The sequence below is a fragment of the Melospiza georgiana genome, chromosome 5 (genome assembly GCF_028018845.1).
Source record: "Melospiza georgiana isolate bMelGeo1 chromosome 5, bMelGeo1.pri, whole genome shotgun sequence".
Taxonomy (NCBI): Eukaryota; Metazoa; Chordata; class Aves; order Passeriformes; family Passerellidae; genus Melospiza; species Melospiza georgiana.
In genome coordinates, this window is record NC_080434.1 from 31,302,270 (window position 1) to 31,327,390 (window position 25,121).

Below are 25,121 nucleotides of genomic sequence, written 5' to 3' on the forward strand. Positions count from 1 at the left end.
GTCCTAAAATAAGAATCAATGCTCTGTGCCCAGTGCCAGAAACTAAAACTTCCAGTTCAACCATTGATTTCTTGAGCTATTGCTACTCATTCAATCCAATACAGCTGTAAAACTTCCCATCTCAGTAGTAAAAGAAAAAATGTACAAAAAGAAGCTTTCCAAAGGCAGTAGAGAGGCCTAGTTGGCAGCAACTCAAGTCACACCTTCCATGCACTGGCCCTCTGGTATTAGTCATCCCTGCTGCCCTACAAAAATACTTCTCTGAAGTAAAAACGAAATCACCCCAAAAACATGGATCTCATGGCTGTAACAAATCTAGGACACAGTCCAAAACCACCTATTAGTTATCACCACTAACCACACAGCCTCTCTGAAGGCATTTTCAGAGCTAAGTGAAAAGTCTGGAGATATACCAACAAGAATCAAAGAACACACAGGACTTTCTGCTTCACAAAGATGTACAAGCTGCTGCATGTTGTCTTATATATCAAGAGCTCTATTATCATTATAGTGCAAGCATTCCATATCACCAGAGTTTCATACCTCCTCAATGTTTCTCACAGACAGCTCCTCTAAGCACTGACTGTTCCTGGTCCTTGCAGCACCAATCCACTCTTTTATAACACTGTTCTTATTGGCTACAGGTGTGGCCTGTTAACATTAGGCCTGCTCCTAATTTTTAGTAATTGGTCCAGCTGCAACTTGTTGGGGGATAAGATTATATTCCATACCACCTTCATTTACCCACACTGTATCCCCCTAGAGCTGCAGGTTCAAGAAACCTCAGCTTATTCACCTATATATTCTCAATTAAGAAATTGCTGCATGATGCCTCTGGTCATGGCCCATGACACTCATACAGCTAAATCTACACATTTCCTGGACAAATTCTCTCCAAAAGAAGGCAGATTTTGTTAAAAAATAGTTCAGTGGAGACTATTTGTAATTAAGTCACAGAACTCCCTTTGGCTTGTCAGACATTTCATTACAGCATCATTGGATTACCTTGTCATTACTTTGTCATTATCCTTTAACTTAGCAGGGCTTTTTGCCTTAAAATTCAATTTTGCCCTAAGCAAGAAGCAAACTGCAGCCTTGAGCACTTTTGCCAAAGCTCTCAATCCTGCTGCTGTAAACACATGCACCTAACAGCATCCAAAAAAGTCACTGCAGTTCAGTTACCGATGATTAACTCAAAAAGCAGGAAGAAAGCAAGAGGGCCCATAAACTGGCTGTGAAGGTTCTCTTAGGAATCCTGTACTTAAACCTTCAACCAGAACAATCTTGTTCCATCTACAGAGAAATGTTTCTTATAAGGTATCTTATAATCGATACCTTATAAGAAACATTTAAATATATATCCCAATATTTATAGAGTAGATTTTTAAATGTTACCTAAACTGTATTTTAGGTATGTAGGTATATAAAACAGGCAGGCATGTTTTTGTAAGAGCTGTCCTTGCAAAGCTTCCTATTGTGAGTGCAATCCAGGAAAGCTCAAGCTCACAGCTATTATCCATAAATTATGACAAATGCTTTCATTAGCCCAAAGCTTGCATGACCAGTTCATCTTAACAGTAATAACAACTCAGACCACAGCTGAACTCTGTTCACCTTAAGCAAAAAGCCTTTGGTATGTCTCACCAAATGTTACGATGAACTGGTCCTACCACTCTAACCATTTTAACAGAAACAATTTCCTTCTTGAAGGCTTGCCATGCTAAACCTGAAAACACTTCCCTACACATTCATTTGTGTAAATGCATAATGGGAAACAGGAATTCTTTTTCTAGGAGACTATGCTCTATCAGATTTTTAAGTTTTGATTTATAGGACAGTAATTTTCTTTCAGCATTTAATTTATCTTTGCTAAAAGGAAAAGACTACTTAGAAATGAGCTCAGCTAAAAATTTAGAAGCTCAGTTCTTTCCCAGTTAGTTACAGATTCATTAATTGAGTCTCCCTGATATGACTTGGTGCTATAATTTCAAGATGAGCCTGCATGATGAGTTACTGCTAGTCTAACAAGGATAAACACCAAGCCATCTATGTGCCTTAGAGTCAAAGGAGAGGGTAAAAAAGGAAAGAAAGTCAGGGTAGAAATCTGTAGAACTGAACTACAATTGGTCCTTTATGTCATTGATTGAAGTTTCCATGATTCCATCTTAGGTTCTCAGGAAGTATAACTTTTTTCATTATATAGAGAACAGTAGTAATGCCACACAAGACCCATTATAAATATAGAATTTATTTCTCATTACATTCAGACAGCAACATATTGCAGATTTGGACACGTCATGTCTCATATCAAAGCTGACTTACTAATCCTATGTTTATGGTTGTGATAGCTATTGCTAGCCCAGGAAACACAAGATGTGTTTCTGGAGTGGCTCTCTTGAGAATTTGAAGCCATTAACAATAATTTTTGCAGATGGGCACTCTTGACAATCTACAAAGATTCATCTGTCATAGCCTACATTGTCCAACCTTTACCGTACCTTACCTTTACAGCTCCAGAACTCAAGAAAGCAATTCCAACAACAGCAATGGACAGGGAGATTGAGGACTTGCCCCTTATCTTCCCTCAGGCAGCAGTTCTCAATAAAGTCAATACCATGTTATAAGGCCACCAAATTCCTCACATTCCATGGTCAGCAGGACAGCTCCTTTCCCATCCTGTAGGGTCTCTGCAACCCTTGCTTCCATTCCCTTCTTGCACATCCAGGTGCAAGCTAACAAAGAGTCAATCTCACAGTTCTGACAACATCCTAAAGCATATGATTTAAGTCATCTACAACAAAAAATCTGTGAGCAACAGGAAAATAAAAAGACAAAATTTTGTTACGTTTAAACCTTTAAAGTACCATGAAAAAGAGGTATCTTCACAAGCAGTGTGCTGACAGCATTTGTTCAGTGTACTTCCCTTCATTCTTATCAACTCAGAAAAACTGGGGTGTTTTTTCATCTTCTAACTCTGCGAGCATTCAGCTTGGGAATACCAAGAGCTGCAGTGCATCATCACATGAAGATGGAGAGGGGCACAATAGTGAAAGAATGAACAGAGAAGAACACAGAGACACTGCCCTTGGCAGGCTCTGCACCAGCCATACAGAGAATATGAATACACACAATGAAGGATTTTGTTATCTTGCTCTATTTTTTGACAGTTTTTTTTTTTAATTTAAAAAAACACATTTCTGCTAAGGCTGGTTGTGCAAAGTTACTTTTCAAGAACCACCACTCAGTCTGACTCAGTTTCTGCAGACAGGCTTCCTACTGATCCATTTCTCACTAGCATTTTGCTGTAGTTCTTCTGCTGTTCTTCTTTGAAAGTATCTTTGACTTTTGCTCGTTTCAGTCCTCCATCCCTGGAAAGAGGGAACAGTAAACCATCAGGGCTGTAATGGCTATTGTTATCAAACTATGCAATACATTAAAACTCTACAGTTGATTAAGGTAGGTAATAAAGGCTTTGCGTCAGAACTTCTATAACGTTCAATTTTAAGCAGGTTTATTAAAACCTTTACTTTGAGCACATAGCTTATGCAGTTCAAATTTTGAATTCAGCTCATTAAAGCAGCCTGATCATGTTGGTAACACGCTGTACCTACGATAGAAATCTTTCGCAGTCTGGGACGCTACTTCCCCAGACTGTAGAGGTAGTCAATTTTCTGCAATACTACAGCTGTGTCTTGCCTTATATTATTCAAAGCTGTGTCTCATAGTTGAATCTATTTGCCCATTCTCATCATCTGAATTTCACTCTCAAGTTTGTGCCACATGAAATCTAGGCATTACCCTGCTACTTTACTGAGGCAGGACATGAGAAGTCAGAGGAGAAAGGCTCAAGACCTGTTTAATTTTTTGTTGTTCATCAGATTTGCCAACAAACTTCACTTTTGCTACTTAATCTCAACATCAGAAACAACTGTGAATGGACCTACTTCAAAATCATCAAGCCTTTTAGATATGACTCACTGCATGCTATGTGCTCCAAAGACTTCATACATTTTTAACTTTCACATACATGCATGTGAAGTTACTCCATTGTTTTCCCTGAGTGGAAAAAAGTGATGTTCAATGTTATTTGTCAGAAAGCTAAGGATGGAAGCACCTATCAGTCAAACTAATCACAAATAGTCCATGAATTCTAACAAGGAGGGCATCACTCACCATGGGAGTTCAGTCAGTCCTCCCTGGCGAGCAATGGCTGACCTCACTCTGTTGGCAAACTGAACAGCATCTTCATCTTCCTTCAAGAGCCACAAATTCAACATAATCAAAGAGAGAAGTCAATGGAAGCAGACTTTCATAACATTTTTTCATCTGTTGCCTCATCAAAATAGCTCACTTCCAAAATACCCATTCCTTATCATGCCAACATCATAATCTGATGTTCCCATGTGACAATAACTCACTTTTCCCCTGGAGTGTTGAAATTAGGAGAAAATTTTGCTTCAACAAGATGGAACATTACCATTATTGCTACTGTGAACAGCAGTGTATTTACTGCTATCCTTTGTACATTTGATGCACTGCTGATGGTACTAAGCTGCATCAGGAAAAGGAGAGTCCAATCATACATCAGTCAGCACTGACAAAAATCCAGTATAAAACCAATTTGGAGACATGGGGTGGGCGGAGGTTTTGAGGGAAAAAAAGAGTAAAAGTGCACTTGCAGACAGTCAAGTTTTTAAATAGCAGTCAGGCAACCAGATGCACGATTACCTTTCTAACCATTGGTGGCAAGTACCACACATTGCAAACGATGGCCCAGCTGGTCATTATTCGCAGCAGATAACTCACGATATTGTATTTGCTGCTGTTCCAGAAGGCATCTCCAAACTGAGGATCATACTGCAAAGGATCACAAAAAACAATTGATTGAGCCTTTCCCCAGACCATCACAGCCTCTCAGACCTGGGATTACATAACAGAACCAGCAGCAGACATCACCCATTTGCCTGAACAGCCAAAAGAATTAAGTCTGCTGTGAGCAGGATGCTTCCCTTCAGCACTGGGAAGGACTAGCTGGATTTCTCTTCCTTCCAACTTTCTGCAGGAAGGAGCTGACCCCATCAGGCCTACCAGCCAGACTCTATAGGCCAAAGGACTTAACTCTAATTTCAGCCACTTATTCTCCAGGAGTCATCCACAGCATCCACCCAATTGCCAGAGCTACTGTGCTTTCAATAGCAGCTGCATTGAGACAGCTTCTTGCCCCTCTGACAAAAAGCCATCCCAAACTCTGAAATCCAGCAGCCAGCTATTTCTACTTACTTTGATTGCAACAGGATAGATTGTCCCTCCTATTTCAAAGCTCCCCTTCTTGAACATCATCACAGATGTATTGTTTATGCAGGTACCTGTCCAGAAGACAAAGTCATTGCTTCACACAGCCATTTCAGTACAACACAACATCCACAGACAGGTCTTACCCATAAAGAGCTTGCATTTGCTGCTCACTGAGTTAAGCATCTCCCCCCTGCTTACTTTTAGCCTTTGTCTTGTGACTGGCTCCCTGAATGAAGCCAGAAGGTGTGCAAGACAAAAATCACAATGCTGCGGTTAAATCTGTAGCACAGCAAATTAATAATCTCAAGGCAAAATAAACAATCTTCCCTTTCTTCTGCCAGGAGAAGCAACATCCAGAGACAGTATTGTGTTGTCTCCATGTATATTCATCTTATATTAAAGATGAAAACCAGGAATGCCCCTAACAAAGTTGAAGCCAGAGGTGAAGATAGACTTGAGCAGCAGAACCCATGAAAAGAGAACAGGAATGACATCTACACTGAATGGAGATAAGCAGTTCAGCCTCTTACCTTCTGGAAAAATTAAGATTGGGAGCTTGCTTTTATCTGCCACATGTTCCCTGAGTCTGTGGAAGCAGAAGGAAAGCTTAAAAAACAGCTCCTTTCCACTCTTCTTTCCCCAGGCAGGTGCATTAAAAATACCTTTATATATTACACATGTATGAAACCAAAGCCTTTTACTAGACACTAATTTGCACTTGCCTTTTTTTTCCTATACAAACTGAAGCTTTGGGCCTTAGCACCCTGGAGCATTACATTGATGCAATATCCCATTTTCCTTCCCTTGCATTATTTTACTAATGTCTGTCAGAGAAGCCAACAATTATATGCCATTAACTAACTCTGATCCACTCAACCTTGGAGAAATTGCCTAAGAAAAAAGCCTATTGATGCAGCCTCCGCTACTTAACAGCATAGTCCTTAAAAGGGGACTTCTAAATGCCTACAGCTCAGTACTTGAATAACACTTGGACAATTTGGCAAAACTGTCCTGCTGTGCAGAGGCAAATAAGCCAGTGAAGAATACCTGTCAAAATTAACCTAATTACAAATTAGGAAGAATTTTTATCCCTGTACTACAGTGTTCACAGGTATGCTTTTGGTGACATCCTGCAGAAAATCACATTTGTACCCAACTTACATCCTTATAACAAAACATTTTGCCTTTCACCCAAACAAATAAGACTTTTTATTTCTAGTTGTTCACAATTTCCAGTGATACTGACTTTTTGTAACAAAAATCCAATTTTATCATCAGTATTTCTCTTCAACAGAAACTACCAGAATTTAAGTATCTTCATATTGTTTCCAAGTACACACCTGAATTCATCAGATATTAATTATTCTGCTGATTGCTTCCCAACTGAGATATTTTGTGACAGTCTGCAATCCAAAGCTTCCCAGAACCTTTGGTCTAAACCATGGCACGCTGCATAAATGCTTCAAGCCTTCCCTGATGACCTGGGAACCTGACATTTTCACCTCAGGGTACTGCACCAAAGCCCACACGAGCAAGCACACTCAGGTCATTCTGAGTGATGCAGTGTGCTGCACACCACCCCTGTAACTCATTCCCAAATCCAGGTCTTTGCCTGCCCAATGCCTGTCCAGGGAGGCAGCCCAGCACACATGTCACCTTTTTGTCACTAGATGGCGGTCCTTCATCTCGGAGCGCTCGAACCAGACGTGGGGACAGGCCTTCACCGTGGCTCGCTGGATGATGCCCATCAGCCCACCGTGAACCTGGCCCACCTGCAAGCCCAGCAAGGCACATCAGCATGTGAGACACCTGAAAGGCACAACTTCCTCCTCTCCACCCCTCCAAAAACATCCAACAAACACAAATGCACTGGGAGGCTGCAAGCCAGGATTGAGCAATGACCACAGAACTGTTAAAATGCATTCACTTGAAAGAATCGAGACACTCACATGGTACTATCTCAGGTACTTCAACAGAAGAGTTAGGTATTGACAGTCCAAGAACAACTTCTCCAGCACATAATATAGATCAATTTCAACATAATTTACATTTTTCCCCACTGACCAATGCTCAAGCAAACATCACTGCTGTGAAAATTAAGTACTGAAGTCCACAAGCAACACCCCACAATCTTTCCCTCTCCTCGTCCCTTTGCTGTTGTTATCTTAGGTCTCCTCATACCATTGCATAGCATCCATCATTTGTCAAAATGATCGCATCTATTGGTGATGTATGGTTGGCAACACAAATTCCTCCTTTCTGAGGTCTGTTTTCCCTGAAATTACATATTTTTTGTTAGACTGCTAGTGCATTAAAGCACCACATTACACACCAAATAGTTCCATTAAGCTGTCAGGTGAGTCAGCCTTTAGAGTGTGACATCAAGTTGCAGCTCAGGAGAGAGCAGTCCCCATTTTCAATGGGATGTCACACACATATAAGCATATACACACTTTTGCTCACTCACTTGTTATGGTAATGGATAGTGCCAGACAGAGCTCGGACAAGGATGCGGGAGCACGTGAGGTGAACCACTTCACTCAGGTAGTTTTTCACCCTGAAAGAAATTAGACAGCTGAAACATCCTGGAAAGTAGCAAGCACATGAAATGTTCTCCAGCCTACTCAACACAACTCAGGGCTGAAATCTTCCTGGTATTCTGGAGCACAGAGGGATGTTCCCAGCTCTACCAGCAGCTCAGCCAAGATACATCATGCCTTTGGCACCACTTTGCTAGGCAAGGCTGTCCTCTCTCTGCTGGGTGTTTTTCATCCCAACACTACTACCTGCCCTACAATGTCCCATTTGAGTATCTCATGCCAGCAGGAGGAACCCATCAGAAATCATCAACCCCAATGCCAAGACTGACAAGAATCCAACCCCAGCCCAAATTCAAAATGCCACTAAAACAGGGTCCACAAATTTGTGGGTGGAATGGACTATTGGAAGTCTGTTATAGGTAAAAATCTGTCCACTCCAGTGTTTGCACTGATGCAACTTGGAGAGTTCATCCCTCACACACAGTACCTACCTGCCATTTGGCAGCTGTCCCACCACAGTTGTTCCTACAATCATTGACGTAATCCCAATGGCAGCGAGGCTAAAGCTACAGACAAAACAGACATTAAACCTAAGTACCTTTGCTCATTGTAATAACACTTTCCCCTCTTTAAAATGGAAAGGGATTGCAGAAATTCAGTTATTCCTCAGATACTTGACATATGGAGTTCTCTAACTCAGCAATTCCCTAACCTGTTGCTTAAAGTCATGGTGTAGCAAAGGCAGCAGATCCAGATACTCCCATGCACACAGTGTCAGGGAGCTTTAGAGCTTACATTTATTTTGCTAATACACATCAGCTTAAGGGAAACATTCATGCAAAAGATGACCAGCAGCTCTACTCTACTCTCCATGGCAAATAAGTGCTTCTTAACATAAAAGGAGCCTTTAAGGACGTTAATATTTTATATCTGCCAATGCTGCTTTTGGGTTAAAGAAAGCTGAGATGACATTTACCAAGAAAGCCCAAATTTACCCGTCCTCAGGCTGACAAAACCCCTCAGCACCAGAGCTTACCGTAGAGGCAGCAGGATGCAGTAGCGCACTACCACCCCAATGACCCACACGACAGTCAGCCTCAGGCTGATGTAATGGAAGTTGACATTAGTTCTTGTGAGCAGATTCCAGGAGAGCAGCTCTTCTGAGGAAAATCGCTGAGTGACTTCATCTTCCACAATAGCCTCCATCCCCTTTCTGCAGAAGTAAAAAATGTGGGAGAATTCGAAGTCTGCTCGATGCAGAAGAGCAATTTCTTTCTCCATAGGCGTTTCATCCCTTTCAATGATACCTTAGGAAGGAAAAGGGTAACCAACTGAGAAAATAATTCTGTGATGTAACCAACAGTCACCCCCCAGATCACTAGTCACTTTGTATTACTCAAGAAGACAAATTTACTGTCAGAGCCCCTCCTAGGACAGGAAGTGAAGCTGTGCAGCTGACCACAGCATACCCTGCAGGAGGCCACTTCCAGCTCCCCTTCCTCACAACAACACCTTGAGCAGCAACTACATCAAGCTCTGTTACCTACTGAACATGAAGCAAGAAGGCAAACCCTTTCCCACCATCTGGCGTGTTCTCAAACTTTATTCAGGACTTTCTTATGCTTTCAGGAGAAACCAAGTGAGAGCTTGGCCTTTTCATTCCCTCCTGTGCTCTGTGTATTTAAAGGCATTCAATCTCCTTGATGGAGGCTTCCCTACTCCCATCTTGTCTGACATTCTGGTGTCCCACAGCCACAACACTGCCAAAGCCCCAGACCACAAAACTGTGCATGGACCAGCTCTGAACCAAACACACCTCCCTGCCACCACAGCACGAATATTTTCTGTAAGTACAGGCAGACCACACTATTTTTTTTATTTTACTTAAAATCAAACAAAGAAAAACTCTCCAAAACACTACATCAAAGAAAATTGTGCTTAAAGGAGCCTTGATTTAGTTCAGCACCAACAACTGTTTCAGCTGAACTCTGACTACATAATGCCTGGAGAGAAACCTGGAGACTTCACAACTGCAGCACAAACAAGAAGTATTCCCATCCCTCCAATCTGTTCATTTTTTAAGCTTATGGTCTGATAAGCACAAATTTCTCATCAGAGCTTTCAAAGGCAAGAACAAATTGTGTAAGCTAAACACAGATCAAGTAGTTGCTTGCTTGTAAGCAAGTCTGGCTCCAGAAACTGATGACCAAAGAAATCTAGAGTAACAGTTAACCAGAACAACCATCCCCTGAGACACTCAACTTGGATTACAGAGGTCCAAGTTCAAGTTGCCACTCTGTCAGATGCCCTCTGATAAATTGCATAATCTCTGTGCTTCCAGGCTGAGTTAAAAAAAAAGCACCCAATTTATCAAGCTACTAGGAACTTTCCACATCCTAGAATGTGTTCTTCCCAGTTAAGTCTTGTCAGCAGAAAATCTCTCAGTATATTTCCTGTGCCAATAATTGTAACATTTAAATTACAAGTTATATGGAAAATCTTCTTATCACACATACGGATATGGCACATATGGGATAACATGGGAAGCTTCAAGATACAAATCCCACAAACCACTGAGGTAAATACTGAAGAACAACACTGCTACAAAACCTACTGGCACCTTCAGCATGGAACCTGGCAGGCAGAACTCCCAATTGTACCAGCGGGCCACCTCACTGCATTGTCCTATGACAAGCCTACAAATACAAACCATTAGTATGGTACACCCAAAAAGCCACATGCTCTTCAGGATCTAAATTATACAAGCACGCATCACATCAAACATTTACCAAAATGGACTATGCTTATGTCATATGTTAAACCCAAATCAGAGGTCTAGCTTTTGATTCAATTTTTCTCACACTCAGAAAATCTCCAAACTGTGAAATATCCAGGACTGTAGGTGAGTCAGTGCAACGTGTCTGCTCTGTGCTGTTGGAAACAGGTTGTAGACAAGAAACCAGGGGAACGCTCCAGCACCCACCACACAAGTACCACCCCTCTCTCTAGTTCCCAGAGCTGGGAATGGTTCCTCTTCATCCAGCTGTTATCCTTCCCCCTTATTCAGCACCACTCACACAGATGGCCCATCTAGCTCCAGCTTCTCAGCTGAACCCAGCTGAGAAGTTTATCACACTGCCAGCAAGCTGAGACAGCAGGGCTGGTATGTCCAGCCTCATCAGCCGGTGCTGTCCTTGTCACATAACACCCCATGCACCAACTGCCCTGCAGCTTTGGGACAGCTGCTCCAAGCCAAGATCCCAGTGGCACGTGAAGGTATTACAAACAGAATTACACACACGCTGCTCTCTCTGGTGACGTACCTGGCCTTCTTCTAATCACAAGTCACACTTAATGGCCTTTAATCCCTTGGCCACAGGCACAGCTGAGCTGGCTAAAGACAGACCTATGCAGGAGTACAGCAAACATTAGTCTCAACAACAAAAAAAAAAAAAAAAAAAAAAAAAACACACCACAGCACTAACCCCAAGCCTTCAAGCTCACATACTCCAGTAAACTAATTATACCAGGCTCAAATTTAACACCGTCTACTTACAAAGCAAGTAGATCTACTTAGTAGTATCTAGTAATTAGCTCCTTAGTAGTATCTACTTATGTAGTAACTAGATACTACTAAGATTATTTGCATAAGCTTTTCTTTTATTGAATGTAATTTTCAAATCTCTTATTGGCATTTTTGTCATTTTTAAACCCACCACCTTGAAGACAACACAGCCAGCACCCACATGGAGAGCTGAGAACTGGTTATTCAGTTACAGTGAGATAGACACCCACCCTCCAAGCACCTACTCAGCCAAGAGCTACCACTGGGTCCAGCACACACTGCCCTCTAACAGAGAAAGATCTTGAGGTCACAGCATCGCATAATTCCCCATGTAACTACACCAGTCAACTTTTCTCTTGAAACTATTGCTTATCACACAACCAACACGGGGCACCGGCAGCCCTTTCTGCCAAGAGATGTAAAGCACAGTGGATTTGATGCCGCAGAGAAAGGTGGTGTCTCTTCAATCATGTCCACTTGGTTTTGGGGTTGGTCTTTTTTTGTTTGATTTTGTTTGTTTTTTTACTGAGGGACAAAATTTCAGTGTTTGGGGAGGACCATTTTTGCTCTGCCAGGAAACAGGAGAACTTGACTTTGAACATAAAGTCAAGTACTCCCTTCTATCCTGACCCAACTCCTAGTACTGGCTGATTTCCCTGACTGACTGAGTACAGTGAGTCAGGGAAATCTTATGACTGGTCAGGGAAATCATAAGAGATGATACACACATCCGTATAGCACTTACACATAGGTGCGTACACACAGAGAAACATTTACCTTTACCCTGTTTTAATCAACTACTCTGTAATTCATTATCAGCAGGAGTTTCTCCTCCCTCAGTAAATATTGTGTAATGCAATTGGGCCTCTGTCTGATCATGTTCTGTCACCTCAGCAGACTTATATAATGCACTGTTAGACCTACACCTGCCCTGTGATGCAGGGCAGATGCCCTCAAGTACTTTCTTCCACAGCCAGGAACTCCTAATCACAAGTCAGTTACTCCTATGCTTTAAAAATTCCCAAGAGCAAGATATGGAGCACAGCTCAGCATCACATGTCTCCCCATACTTTCTCAAGTAAGGAACAGTTAAGATTCCAGCTTCCGACAGAAAGAGCCACCTCCTGTGGGGAAAGAAAGATTTTAACTTTTTATTTCAGATATATGAAGGACATTAAAAAGGGCTTCAGGCTGCCATTGTGATTGTGTATCCCCATCCCTAAGACTGCTTGAACATAGCCTGCATGCAATCATCTATATTAATTACCTCAGGCCATTTTTACTATCTCTAATGGTCCTCCAGACAGCAAAGTACACTCAACTTTGTGCAGGCTCTGAACTACAGCACAGCACATATTAACACTACACACCCCTCAGCTGCAGGAGAAATAGCTACTTGTAGCTTTTTTTCAAACATAGTTCAAAGACCAATCTACTAACTAAGACCTCCCTCCCTTGATGTCTGTTTACTAGAGAAGAAATAACCACGTGTAAGAATGATCAGATGTCTAGGAGGATGACAGCTCCCACTGGGCAGCTAAAGCAGCACAGTAGGGTCTCTTGCCATCTCACTGGCCCATGAAGTGATGGGGCACTATCAGCCTTACAGGAAGAAAAAGGATCTTCCTGCATCATTGGCAACCTGGGAAGCAGACCACATGTCACTGACAATTACCTGAAAGGACCGCAAACCTTGCCTTTCCCCCTTTCCTCCCAAAAAACCCCACAACTTTCAAGACACTGGTGAGTGATATAGGATGTGCTTTTCCTCAGCCACTTGTAAGTCAGCAACTAAGCAAGACAAGTTTTAACCTATTTCCAGAGGTGCTGTGCAGTAACTACAGTTTATTGTCAGAGGTGCTGACACCTGCTGCCATGGAATCCAGTTGCACACCTGGCCTGCAGACAGTGATCCCAGTGTTTGCAGTATTGATAAGCATATCCCTTTGGAGCTGAAACACACATACCCGGCTCAGCAATTCAGTGCCCACTACTGGATCATGTTCACATGAGCTAATCCACAGGCTCAGGTAACAGCTGACTTGTCTGCTAACTGGCAGGCTGGGCCTGCTTCCAGTTGTGCAGCCTAAGGAAGGAACACACAGAAAATGCTCACACTGCTGCCAAATGCTGTCAGAATAGAGCAATTGAATAACAAAACTGAAGCATTCGGGAACCAGGAGGAAACCAAGTGCTGACTGCAATGCTTTGTTCAGCCTTCTCCTGTTTCCTGGGCAAACTCAGGCTTCTCTTATGGCTCCAAAGTCAAAGACAACTCTGACCTACTACAGTCTACCACAACTCACACACAGTATGGGTTAAGATATAGTTAAAGAACTAATTTCAAAACCAGGCTAAAGGAAGAAAGATTAAGCAACTTTTCAGCTGTCTTTCTACAGACAATGAGTGCAAGAAGTTTGGCAAACACTGGTACTAACTCCAGAGTAAAAGGTCAATAGCAGCAGACTGAAAAAAAGACAAGCCCACTACACACTTTCAACTTGCAGTCCTACCATAGAAAAAGCACCGAGCTTGGGAAAGAAAGGTGCTGTCCAACAAACACTTAGACCTCTTCAGAGAATATTTAAGTGCACTCTAATGCTGTTAGGACAGAGATAGTTTGCCAGCAACCCTAGAAGCATCAGGCTATAGACAAATTTCAAGATGAAAACTAACCTCATATTTAAACACAAAAATTTGTATCAACTAGGAACAGTCTCCATCTTAAGCTCTACTTTGTTTTGGTAAATTTCATGTTGTTTCATGCTCTTCACTTCCTCATCCCCTGATTTTTCAAAGACTCAGTATGAGCCAGTAAAAGCAGCATTTTATACTGCAGGAACTGTTTGCTAGCCAGTAGCATTGCAAAACAATTTGATATGTAAGTGTGCTGGCTTTCAGTGGGGTAGAGTGAATTTTATTCAGAATAGCTGGTATGGGGCTGTGTTATGGATTTGTGCTGAACACACAGTTGATAATACAGGGATGTTTTTGTTATTACTGAGCAGGATTTACAGAGCCAGGAGCTTTCCTGGTTTTCATACAACCAGGCCAGTGAGGAAGCTGGGGGTGCTTGGGAGAGTAGGAGGAGACACAGCTTGGACAGGTGACCCTAAGTGACCTTCCAGACCATATGGCATCATGCTCAGATTATAAAATGGGAGGAAGAAGGAGGAATGCAAGACATTGATGGTGTTTGTCTTCCCAAGTCACTGTTACCCATGATGGGGCCCTGCTGTCTGGCCTGCCCATGGGAAAGCAGGGAATTCATTCCTTGTTTTGCTTTGCTTGTGTGTGTGACTTTTGTTTTCCCTGTTAAACTGTCTTTATCTCAACCCATGGATTTTCAGGATTTTACCCTTGCAATCAGTCCTCTCCCCAGTCCCACTGGGGCAGTGAGTGAGCAGCTGCCTGAGGATATACCATGACTTTCAGCGAGCATGTAACACCCACCTCTTCTCAGATTATCCCATGCACACACCTAACTGCTTCATCTGAGAAGGCCTCAGTACTCCAACATGACAACATGAGTCTCACCAATGTGATTTACCCCAAGCTCTCACCAGTGGCAGAAGGAGTCCGTGGCACCTGCGGCTGCGGCTTTTTGGCACCTTTTTGTAACCGGATAGTGGCCCACTGTTGAACAGAATGAAAACATCATTTCACACATGCAGTATTCACTTCAGGAAAAAAGTCACCAAAAAAACCCAACAGTTAGCCAAAGACACATTGTGATTTTCAAAGAATATCTTCGTCAGGTAATCATCATTCATCCTCCTCAGATCTGTCCACAAACCCAAACCCATACACAGTTCTTATGAAGAAACTCAGAGTAATTAATAATAATTAAAAAAACCAAACCAAAACAACACTCAGTGCTAGTCAGTACTTCTCAACTCTGCTTTCAGTCTTCAGAGAGCCACACCTGTTTCAGTTCCAGTTCACAGCCACCAAGAGCCTGAAAGGCCTCAGTCAGCCTTACTACTGCCACAGCAGCCACTGAATCCAGGCCACAGGGAAAGCCCCAGAAGCTGAGCTGGACACAAGACACATGCAGAGTAAATGTTCACAAAGCTGACAGGCATAGCACAACCCAGACTGTCTCCTTTCAGAGTTTCATCATACTGAGGAAAAAAAAAAAACCCAAAAAAAAAAAAAAAAAAAAAAAAAACCAAACAAAAAAAAACAAAAAAAAAACCCAAGAAGTTCTAACTGGCTTAAGTGAAACTGAAGCCTGCACACAGATGATTTCACTAAAAACCAAAACCAGCATTTGCACTCATAAGAATTTTTTATTAAATTCAGACTCAACCCAAAAAGGATAGCACCCAAGAACTTTCCAAGCTGAACAAACCTGACATTTCCCTTGACTCTGCAATTGCTCATTTCTTGGCATCTTCACAGAATCATAGAATGGTTTGAGTTGGAAGAAATCTTAGAGATCACCCAGTTCCAACCCCCTTCCATGGACAGGAACACCTTCTACCAGATCAGGTTGTTCAGAGCCCCATCCAGGTCTTGAACACCTCCAGGGATGGAGAGTCCACAGCTTCTCTGGTCAATGAGTTCCAGGTGCCTTCTCGAGGCTGTACAACCTCAACTCTCTCAGCTCTCATTTTGAAGCTCTAAGCAGCAGGAAAACAGGCCAATTCACCAGCTTTGGGGTGAGCTACAGAGAGCCCCTTCCTTCTCAGTTCTGCTGCTGCTAAGGCAATAGCTCTTCCAGGAATTAATTTTAACTGGATATGTATTGAAGCTGCTCCAGTGACATTTGTTGCCTCCTCACTCCTGGAGATACAGCTGCCACAGTCCCCAAGTTTGTTGGACTTGCCCATGCCTCTCGTGCAGCAAACAGTAGGAATAACTCAGTTCTTCTGTAGTACTCAAGTACCTCCAGTAACTTTCTGGCTACATTCTTATCAGTACTGTGACCATAAAAGTTCTGGGAAATACCAAACCAAAACAATGTTCAAGGAAGAACCTATTCAGAGCACTGTCATTTTACATTTTGTCTATGGAATGGATTTGGGGGGTACAGAGGGACCAGCAAACACATTCACACAATCATTTCTGACCAGACTTGAATCACTGCATTCAACAAATTAATATCTCCACAAACAGCTAAGTCACTTATCACATAGAACAATGCATATTTGGCTAATGGTCTCAGCCATACACACCAGCAGAAAAAAAAAAAGTTTTCATCTTTCAAATCCTCTCAAAGGGATAATTAAAACCTGGAAGAACACTTCAGTGCTCGAAAGAGAATGCAACACTACCTTCAGAAAGCTCTTGCTACAGAAATCCTGCAGTTTTGGGTTCATTCTAGACTGTGTCAAAGCTTGAGCCTCAGCACAAATCAGGAGGACCCAGGTTATTGAGACAGGCCTTTGTAATGCACAAAAGCTTGCAACTCCCCCTATACTGCGGCATCTTGACGTTTTGCTATGCAAAGGAGGCAGTGCAATCTTCCCAAAGCAGAGAAATTGCAGGGTCATGTAACTCAAGTCAGTTTCCACTGCTCAAATACATTTATCAACCCTATTCAGAAAAGCCCCTTTCTTCTTCCTAAGTGGTCTGACCTTTGCTCCTCATGTCCCTCTAACTCCAGAAAGGTGCAGCAACCCACCCAGGGGATGGAGGAACAGTGGCAAAGAGAAAGCCTGGAGAGGACAGTTCCCTTTGCACCCTACCTGTGCCCTCCCAGGAGATGGGAGCACTGCCACAGGCCTGACAAGAGTGCAGCATCATGTACAAGGGTTGCACCGTGTATTCTGGGGGACAACTGACTTCTGCTCCACAAGTCAGTGGCTGAGGCATTCTTACATTCCATGCCAGGTCTCTTAGGGGATTTAAGCACACTTAATAAAATAAGCCATGATGAGACCAGCTCTCCCTCTTGGTCAGGAGCATTTGGACATTCCTAAGGACCCACATCTATCAGATGACACAGCAAAACAAATTTTAAGTTCTCTGTCAGCTTTCTTCTTACCTCAATCCACCATATTTCCAAAAACTATGTATGTTCCAGCAACCAAGGAGTAAGAAATTAGAAATTTTTACTTAACATCTAATTCTTTCACATATTCTCAGGCACCTGAATTAAAGGCATTACCACCAAAGCCAGAATCTCAAGTGAAAAGCTTGTTTGATCAAGTGAAAAGCTTGTTTGTATCCAGGCTGGGAAACAAAAGAGACACCACCCACACTAATGTGAGTAATTCTCCTTCCTTCCTGCTAATTGGGGATATGTGCCATCCATCACTGGTTCCTACGCTGAAGGACAACAAGGTTATGCTACAAAGAGCTATCACAATGTGAGCTGATCCATCCCACAGAGGGGAAAAAAGGTGTTTGTGTATTAGAGATCAAAGCACGAAACAATTACAAGCCATAGTCTCCCTTCTACTCAGGAAATGAGCAAAAAGCAGACTGGCAAGGCTTTTGGATCTCTCAGTAACAGTGACACAAATCTAAGTGACTTCTCCCAGCTGGTGCTGAGCTGGCAGTCCCAAGGACCTTGGTGCAGACCTGTGTTTTTAGCAGGGCTTCTTGAGGCAGCTTTGGGGAATAAATACAAAACATCAGGCTCCTGAACAGATTAAAAACAGTTCTACAGTGGGGCTACCCAATGGACTGAAAATGTAAAGTTAGAAAACAGCATGATCCCAGAACTACAAGCATCACCACATGTCTAATTTTGAAACTTTAGCATCATAACTGCTAACAAGAAAGTAGCTTGAATGCTTTAATTACGCAATGCAGAATCTGAAGATACCACACTTCACTAGGCAAGGAAAACATCAACTTTCCCCTGAAAAGTTCTCCCTCCTTATCCTCCTAGAAAAGTCCTCTAATTTATCAGCACCTTTAAAATAAAATCTAAAGTGGCCAAAAGATCAAATTCACTTACACATCACTAAGCAACTGACACACATAGAGGACCTAGGCAGTACTTGAGAAAGATAGTTGTCTATTTAGCAACTGTCTTATCTGGAGTTAGGAAGGGTTTTTGATATCTCTTGTGAATGTGTGATTCTTGCCTCTGAGGTCTGACTATGTCCAAAGCCAAGCCTGACATGTCATTTCATGAAAGCACGTCTAGACATTCTTTGCTGGGATCAAAACACAAATCATTAGGAACACCTCAAAGTGTTGCCTGCTCTCCTAAGGAATGGGGCTCCACCTTTCACCTCATTTACCACCTTTACACCACCTCTGACTTAACAATGTTCAACAATGTTTTGGAAGGGAGAGATGACTGAAACCTGCAATCACATAGAGACAGACCACTGGGGTTCCTCTTTTAAAAGCACCGCTGGATCAGAGCCAAAAGTTCATGTTTTAGTTTAGGTGAGCACTCCTCCTTGGAATCTCTCCAAACCTCAGCAACAACAGAAAGATTGCAGAGCACATCCCACACATTGCCACCTTGTTTAACACAGCAAGGTCTGCATGCCAGTTGTTGAACTGTTCTGTGTGAGGAAAGAACACCAACACCACCAAGAGGAGCAGTCATTTCCGAGTCAGGGCAAAACGTCCTGTCTCACCTCCCATGCACTTCTTATTCTGATGGGACACCCCTGGCACTGCCTCCAAGGAGCTTCCCAAATTCCTCCACACACAGGAGTTGCATAGCAAGTCCTTCCTGGTGGACAGGTATCCAATGAGCAATTACGAGTCCAGCTTTATAGGATAACACCAATGGCATCAGCAAAAGGAATGCCAAGCAGCTTCTTTTACAGCAGCCTCACAAACTCCTACTTCAAGGCAAGCTGCTGTTATTTTTTCAACAGCATTTGATTATTAACAGTGTTCACATGCTGTAAAACAGAGAGCAGTTTCAGACAAGAGCTGTTGATCTGGAATATGGCACATTAATTACTGATGCTATTACGGCAAAGGGCAACCACCAGCTCTGCCAATCTTACTGATGTACAAGGACTCTTGAGTTTTAAATCTGTGGTAAACATATATATATATAGGCCTTCAAAGGACTGGGTCTACATTAATATAGGCCAGGGATTTACTTCAAGATTCTGCACAAAATTCGCTAAAATATTATTCCAAAAGTCAGCATGAGCCCTGTAACAAGGATGCATCGTTCACACCAGGCATGTCTCCAAGACACGCTTCTCATTACCATCTGAGCTGGCAGCTTTCAGAGCTCTCTCGGATTCTCCTCTGCCCAGCAGTCCTTGAAGGATACCAATTACACAGACAGAGGCCTTCACTGACTGTGCGATGACATTAGTCAGCAAAGTTTGCTGCTGAGGCCAGTGAGTTACACAAGCAGCAGTCAAAGCCCACAATGATTCATCTGTTTGTCAGCTTACATCCTCCTCTCCATTCCCTACCCTCATGCCCTGCACCACACAATCCTGATGGTGCCTTATGGGAAGAAGCTGCAGCCTGGCATACCTAGGACAAGAGTATCAGTCCATCCCACCGGCCCTGCACAGCTGCAATCTCCAGTTTGACCAGAGACACTGAGAGGTCCTTTCTCCCTCATACCTAGGTCCATTCATATTGCCAAGGTCATCTGCAACACAAGGAACTTGGGCTTAACCTCCAGCTACAGAATAATACACTCTTGTGCAGCAAAAATACATTCCCTACAGGCAGCACAATACAGTATCAGGAATTGCTTCTGTTACAAGGGGCTGCTCTTAAACCCCATGGGTCAGTTACAGGACTGGAACAACACCTACAAGTGCAGCATCTGCTGTGCATTACAGCCAGCAAAAGCAGCCACACAAGAAGCACTCTCTGCTCACCACAAGCCCCCACAAAAAGCCTCCAGAGACTGGGAAGGGGAGTGCACTAAAAGTGCTTGCAGCCATCAACAAACCATTAGTCCAGAAACAGACAATAATGTGATGTTAGTTAATAGCCAGGTTGTTTGTTTCCTGACTCAAATGTGACCTGAACACCTCACTTCCCTCAGGCTTTCTTGTTTCCTCATGTTTCACAAGCATTATGCACCACACAGTTTTAAAAACACATGAATTTTTCCCATTAGAAAGGGCAAGAAGGGCAGTCTTTACAAAGTGCTGCTGACAACTCTACTGTCTCAGGCAGCAAGGCACACCCAAAAAAAACCCCATCAGACTGGAAAAAAATCCTCAAGTATTTAACAAGCTGAGCTGCAATCCATCCAAGCAGAGATCATCACTGGGAGGGTGCATTGCTACTGCCAAATATATAGACACACTGCCCAAACTAGTCCTACAGACTTTCTACAATCTGATGGAAATAGAGAAACTTATCCTATGGGACAGCGACTGCTCTATGGGCCTCAATGAAAGACCAAGGACTTGCTGAAAGGTTGGATTCTCCAGTGCTTAGCGAGACACCTCCAATGGCATGTTTGCAGGGGCCTCGACAGCCCCAAATCATATTAAGAGTTCACAAGAAGCAATGGATTAAGAAAGAGCATAAATGAGACCAAGAGGTAAAAATGCACTAAATTTAAAATTGGAAGGAATCTGTTGATGTTGAAAAACAAACGGGAGCAATGCAGCAGGCTGTGATGACTGCAAGAGACAGTCCCCAGCATTTCAGCAGTAGAGAATATTTCTGTGGCAAAAGACTTGACAAGCATCAGGACAGCAGCTGCCTAGTCCAGACTAGCTCCTCATAGGGTCAAACAGCTGCTAGAGATGTGTCTGCAGCAGTACTCCCACATTTTAAAAAACTATACTAACATGGTGCCAGAAATCCTTCTATTAACACTGGAAGGAAAGCCACAGACAAAAATGAGCAAACTCCTAAAAGTTTGCTGTGTTTGGTAAGGCAATTCAGGAGCAAGTTCATGCACTTTCAGGAATACCCACATGATGGGGGAAGGAGGCTTCCAAATAGCAAGTGCTGCCTGCTGAGCTTCTGCAGCACAACTTTCTACACATTTTACCTTATCACGTGGAAAAAAATACAATCACATAGGAAAAAATATATCCATACAAGGCTGGTAATCCCTAGTGCAGTACTTAAGGGTCAAATGCAACCTAACAGCAGCACATCCTCATCTGTACACGCTGTGTTTTCTTAGCAGCATGTGTTTGCTGAGGCAGCTCAGCAGAGAGAAAAATCCATTGTGCACCAACTGATGTCCCTTGTCAGAAATGTCAGATGGTCGAAGTACAAAAACACTTTGTTCCTAAAAGGAGCTTCCCACTCCCTTTTCTCAGATCATGCTTGCAGCACCAAGAATAAGCTTCTGCCCTCATGAAACAAGCAGAAAAAGGTGTTTTTTTTAATTGGCAGGAAAAAACTCAAGCACAAGCCCCCATCATCTTAACTTGCTCCATCCCACAGCCTACACAACAATGAACACCACAGACTCATTCTTGGATGTTTTGTTTTGTCTGATACGACCTGAAGAGGTATCACAGCAAACTCTAGAACTGTCCCTGAACTGTGGACAGACTTGGGCCCTCAAAACAGATTGATTTGAATAAAGCAGACTTTGTAACCTGACAACACAGGCCATGTAGGAAACAAACCACAGTCACTGTGCCCTTCCACTACACCAAGACACGGGATACAAACAGGCAAAGCCAGGGTATCACCGGGGATGCACAAACAGCCACCACTTCTCAGACAGCTCCTGTAATCTGGCCTATTAAAGAGGCAACAAAAGCAGCAGCACCTTGACTGAACACTGCGCAGGTGCCTCCTCCTGGAAAAGAGGGGAAAAGGCCTGAGGAGATCCAGGGAGTGGAAAAGGAAGCTTAAGGAAGCTAATAAGTTAACACTGCTGAAAAAGGCCTCAGCCAGCAGAGACTTCAGCATTCTGTGACTTCACAGAGCCAGAAAGCTCTTATCAGGAGAAAATGTGCACACTCTATTTAACATCCCAGGGAGCTGCAGACACTCAGCTAGCAGCACATTTCACTGTTAACACAATAGTATTAATAACTATCCCTTATAAAAGAAATACACCTTCCCAAATTATTTAAATAACCTATGTCTTAAAAGTTTGTCATGGAAGGATACAGTACTTTTCCCAATATTACTCTGATTAATATCCACAGTTTAGATATTACACATCAGGCCCTCCTGCAGGTGCTGCTGGGACCTGGCTGCAGACAGTCGTCCTCTGCCAGGCTTCTAACCAAGACAGACCTGTGAGCAAATGAAGAGGAAACATCCCACAACAAACCACTTCCTTCCAGGGATTATCCCCATGCAAGTATTCTGAGGACTAAGTATTCATAGGCAAAGCAAGGCCAGGTTGAGATAAGCTGAATACCTGGGTGCACTGAGCTTCTTCACTCTCCCATAGCAAGTCAAATTCAGCTGACTCTTCTCAGAATACTTTCCAATTTTTCATTGCCTTTTCTTTATAGATACATTATTTTATATCATATATATGTCCAATATAATTATGCATTAATAACATTTTTAATATATTGAGCAGCATGCAACTCCAGAAAGTATTTAATGCAAAAGTAATGGTAACTCGAGAGGTAAGTCATTACTTCCTCCCTCAGGCAATAGGAGAGCTCTCACAATTAACCACCATCAATATGCTGCCAGATACTTCTCCACAATTTTGCCCAAAACATTTTGAGTCACTTCTTGTTGCAACCTTTGATGACACTAAAAAATAATGATTAATGATCTACGAATAAAGAATGTAAATTGTGGTTATTCAAAGGTGAAGGCAAGTCATCCAAACAAGACTATCTCACTAGGCCATCTGAATTGCTCCCTGAGGCCAGGGTGATTTTTACCTCCTCAGCTCCTGCTATTCAAATCCTTTTTTCCACTAACAATTGCATCTTCTCTCCTCAACATTTATCCTGATACCATTCACAGTCCCAGATATTACTTACAGCAGACTCATTCTCACCCAAAAGCCTAAAAACATTTTGCCTTAAGATGCATTTAACAAATGCTGATTTAATAGGTGGAATTTTTTTAGCCAGGCACTGAAGTACAGGAACAAGGCTTGCCTAAAAACCTCGAAGAACAAGACGAAATTAGACAAAATCTACTTTCCATAGTCATGTAGTGATGCATGTTGCACAGCCACTGAGTGTGCTGTGAGTCATTTAACTTTTCCTCCTTACAGCTGTTTCTGTGGTTTGGGTACCCCTCCTCCTTGGAAAAGGCGTAGTAAAGATTCAAATCTGATCACGTCCAGCAACAATTTCAAAACACCCTTGCTCACCACTACCATAAGCTTCAGAAGGAGGGTTTTCACACACATATTAAATATGCCCCATGCAGAAAGCAGTTCCTCTGCGAGAAACTGTCTATCCCTGAGAATTGAGAGGCAGATGGCAGCTAAGGTAGTGGACATCTGGGGATGGGAGTCCGCGTTTCTGAGCATCAGCACTTCTGGCAGCAGACCTTTACACCCTCCGAGAGCATGACCCGGCATCATTCTCCCCAGGTGGAGCACAGCTGCCACAGCGACAGCCTCGCCCAGGCCATGGTACAGCCTTAGGTAACGAGGTTTGTTCCGCTCTCCTGCGGCTCCGGGGACAGCGCTCCAGAGCCTACACAGCCAGAAATTTAACACAGATCTCCACTTTTACCTGAGGGCTTTAAGCCCGAAGCTACAGCCGGGCAGAGCTGATGCCAGGCAGGACGTGACCCACCCGCTCTCCCCTACAGAAGGACGCGGTAGGACCGGAGCGCACAGACGCCCCTCCGGGATATCCAGCCCCGGCCTGAGGGAGCCGTGCCCGGCCCGCCTGGGCCCGGGGGCAGCGAGCGAGGCGCAGCTCCGCGGGGAACGCAGCGCCAGGGACACCCCCCTTCCCCTTCAGAGCCCCCGCCTACCTCCAGCGTCTTCACCAGCACCCACATATAGGCTTCAGAGATGCCCAGCGAGATGCCCAGAGCCGAGGGCAGTACGATGAGCCCGAGCACCACCGCCATCCACACGGCGCCCACCTGCCCCAAGGCCCACACGACCTCCATGGCGCGCAGGGCCGCGCAGCGCCAGCACCGCCTCCCGCCGGCCCTAAAGGCCCGCGGCCGCCCCGGCCCGGCCCGGCCCGCCTCGCTCCGCCCCGGCCCGCCCCGCCCCGCGGGGCACCGTGCGCCCGGCGGCCGCTCGGGAGCGGCTGGGGTGGTGCAGACAGCTGCCCCTTTTCGGTGGTGCAGATTTGGAAGCCGTGTGCCTCGGGAGAGGGCGCCCGCGGGGCGGGAAGCAGCGGAACCCGGGGCTAGCGGACGGCACGGAAGGCTCCTGCTGTGGGAAAACGGCTCCAACGGGGGCGGGCGGGAGCGCGGCGGCCCTGCCGTGGCCAGCCGGGTGCCTCGAGCAGCGGGGGCTGGAAAGCCCTAGGAAGCCCGAAACGAGTAGGTCGGAGGGCAGAAATGGAAAGGAAAACCGGGGATAGCTCGTGGGTGTGTGAATATCAAAGAGGAGAAGTAAAGAAAGGAAAAGGGGCAAGATCTGCACTCGACCACCTGTGTTTTCCTCCTGATTTGAGCGGGGAAGAGGGATTCGCTGAGGGTCCAGCTCCCACCCCGGCGTTAGGCCCTCTCCAAGAGAAAGGAAACTGTGAAAAACGCCAATCACTTGTTTTTAAAATTTTTAAAAGTTTAATAGTAATAAAATGGTTAAAAAAATAGTAACACAATTAGAGTAATAACAATTTGGACAAATTGAATTAAGACAATATGAGACAATAAAAACAAAGAGTTACGGATGTCCGGGTGCCTTTTTGTGGGCATCACGAGCCCGAAAAAGACCCCTG

At 43.8% G+C, this 25,121-nt stretch overlaps 1 protein-coding gene across 3 annotated transcripts; it reads right to left on the bottom strand.

The window, feature by feature from the left end:
- Positions 1-2,231: 2,231 nt before the first annotated feature.
- LOC131084033 (glycerol-3-phosphate acyltransferase 3) lies at positions 2,232-24,370 on the bottom strand. 3 transcript variants are annotated; one of them, XM_058025121.1, is made up of 13 exons: positions 14,964-15,015; positions 13,368-13,486; positions 11,159-11,241; positions 8,872-9,142; positions 8,327-8,401; positions 7,763-7,852; positions 7,477-7,570; positions 6,952-7,067; positions 5,826-5,881; positions 5,281-5,366; positions 4,729-4,857; positions 4,174-4,253; positions 2,232-3,368 (listed from the first exon to the last, which is right to left on the bottom strand). In XM_058025121.1, exons 4-13 carry the CDS (start codon positions 9,114-9,116, stop codon positions 3,242-3,244), a joined length of 1,098 nt encoding a protein of 365 aa, XP_057881104.1. In that variant the 5' UTR covers positions 9,117-9,142; positions 11,159-11,241; positions 13,368-13,486; positions 14,964-15,015; the 3' UTR covers positions 2,232-3,241. The 3 variants fall into 3 exon arrangements, with proteins under 3 accessions (XP_057881104.1, XP_057881103.1, XP_057881105.1); XM_058025120.1 differs by lacking the exons at positions 11,159-11,241; positions 13,368-13,486 and adding an exon at positions 24,196-24,370 and having other exon boundaries at positions 14,964-15,036; XM_058025122.1 differs by lacking the exons at positions 11,159-11,241; positions 13,368-13,486 and having other exon boundaries at positions 8,872-9,048; positions 14,964-15,036.
- Positions 24,371-25,121: the final 751 nt, after the last annotated feature.

Bases quoted from the DNA above. Each gene is read 5' to 3' on its own strand.
- LOC131084033 (XM_058025120.1), bottom strand. From the start codon at position 24,336: ATGGAGGTCGTGTGGGCCTTGGGGCAGGTGGGCGCCGTGTGGATGGCG. The intron at 9,143-14,963 runs GTGAGAGCTTGG...TTCCTTCCTAAG, and splicing joins ACGGACTCCTTCTGCCACTG to GTATCATTGAAAGGGATGAA. The intron at 7,853-8,326 runs GTAGGTACTGTG...AATTTCTTTCAG, and splicing joins GGACAGCTGCCAAATGGCAG to GGTGAAAAACTACCTGAGTG.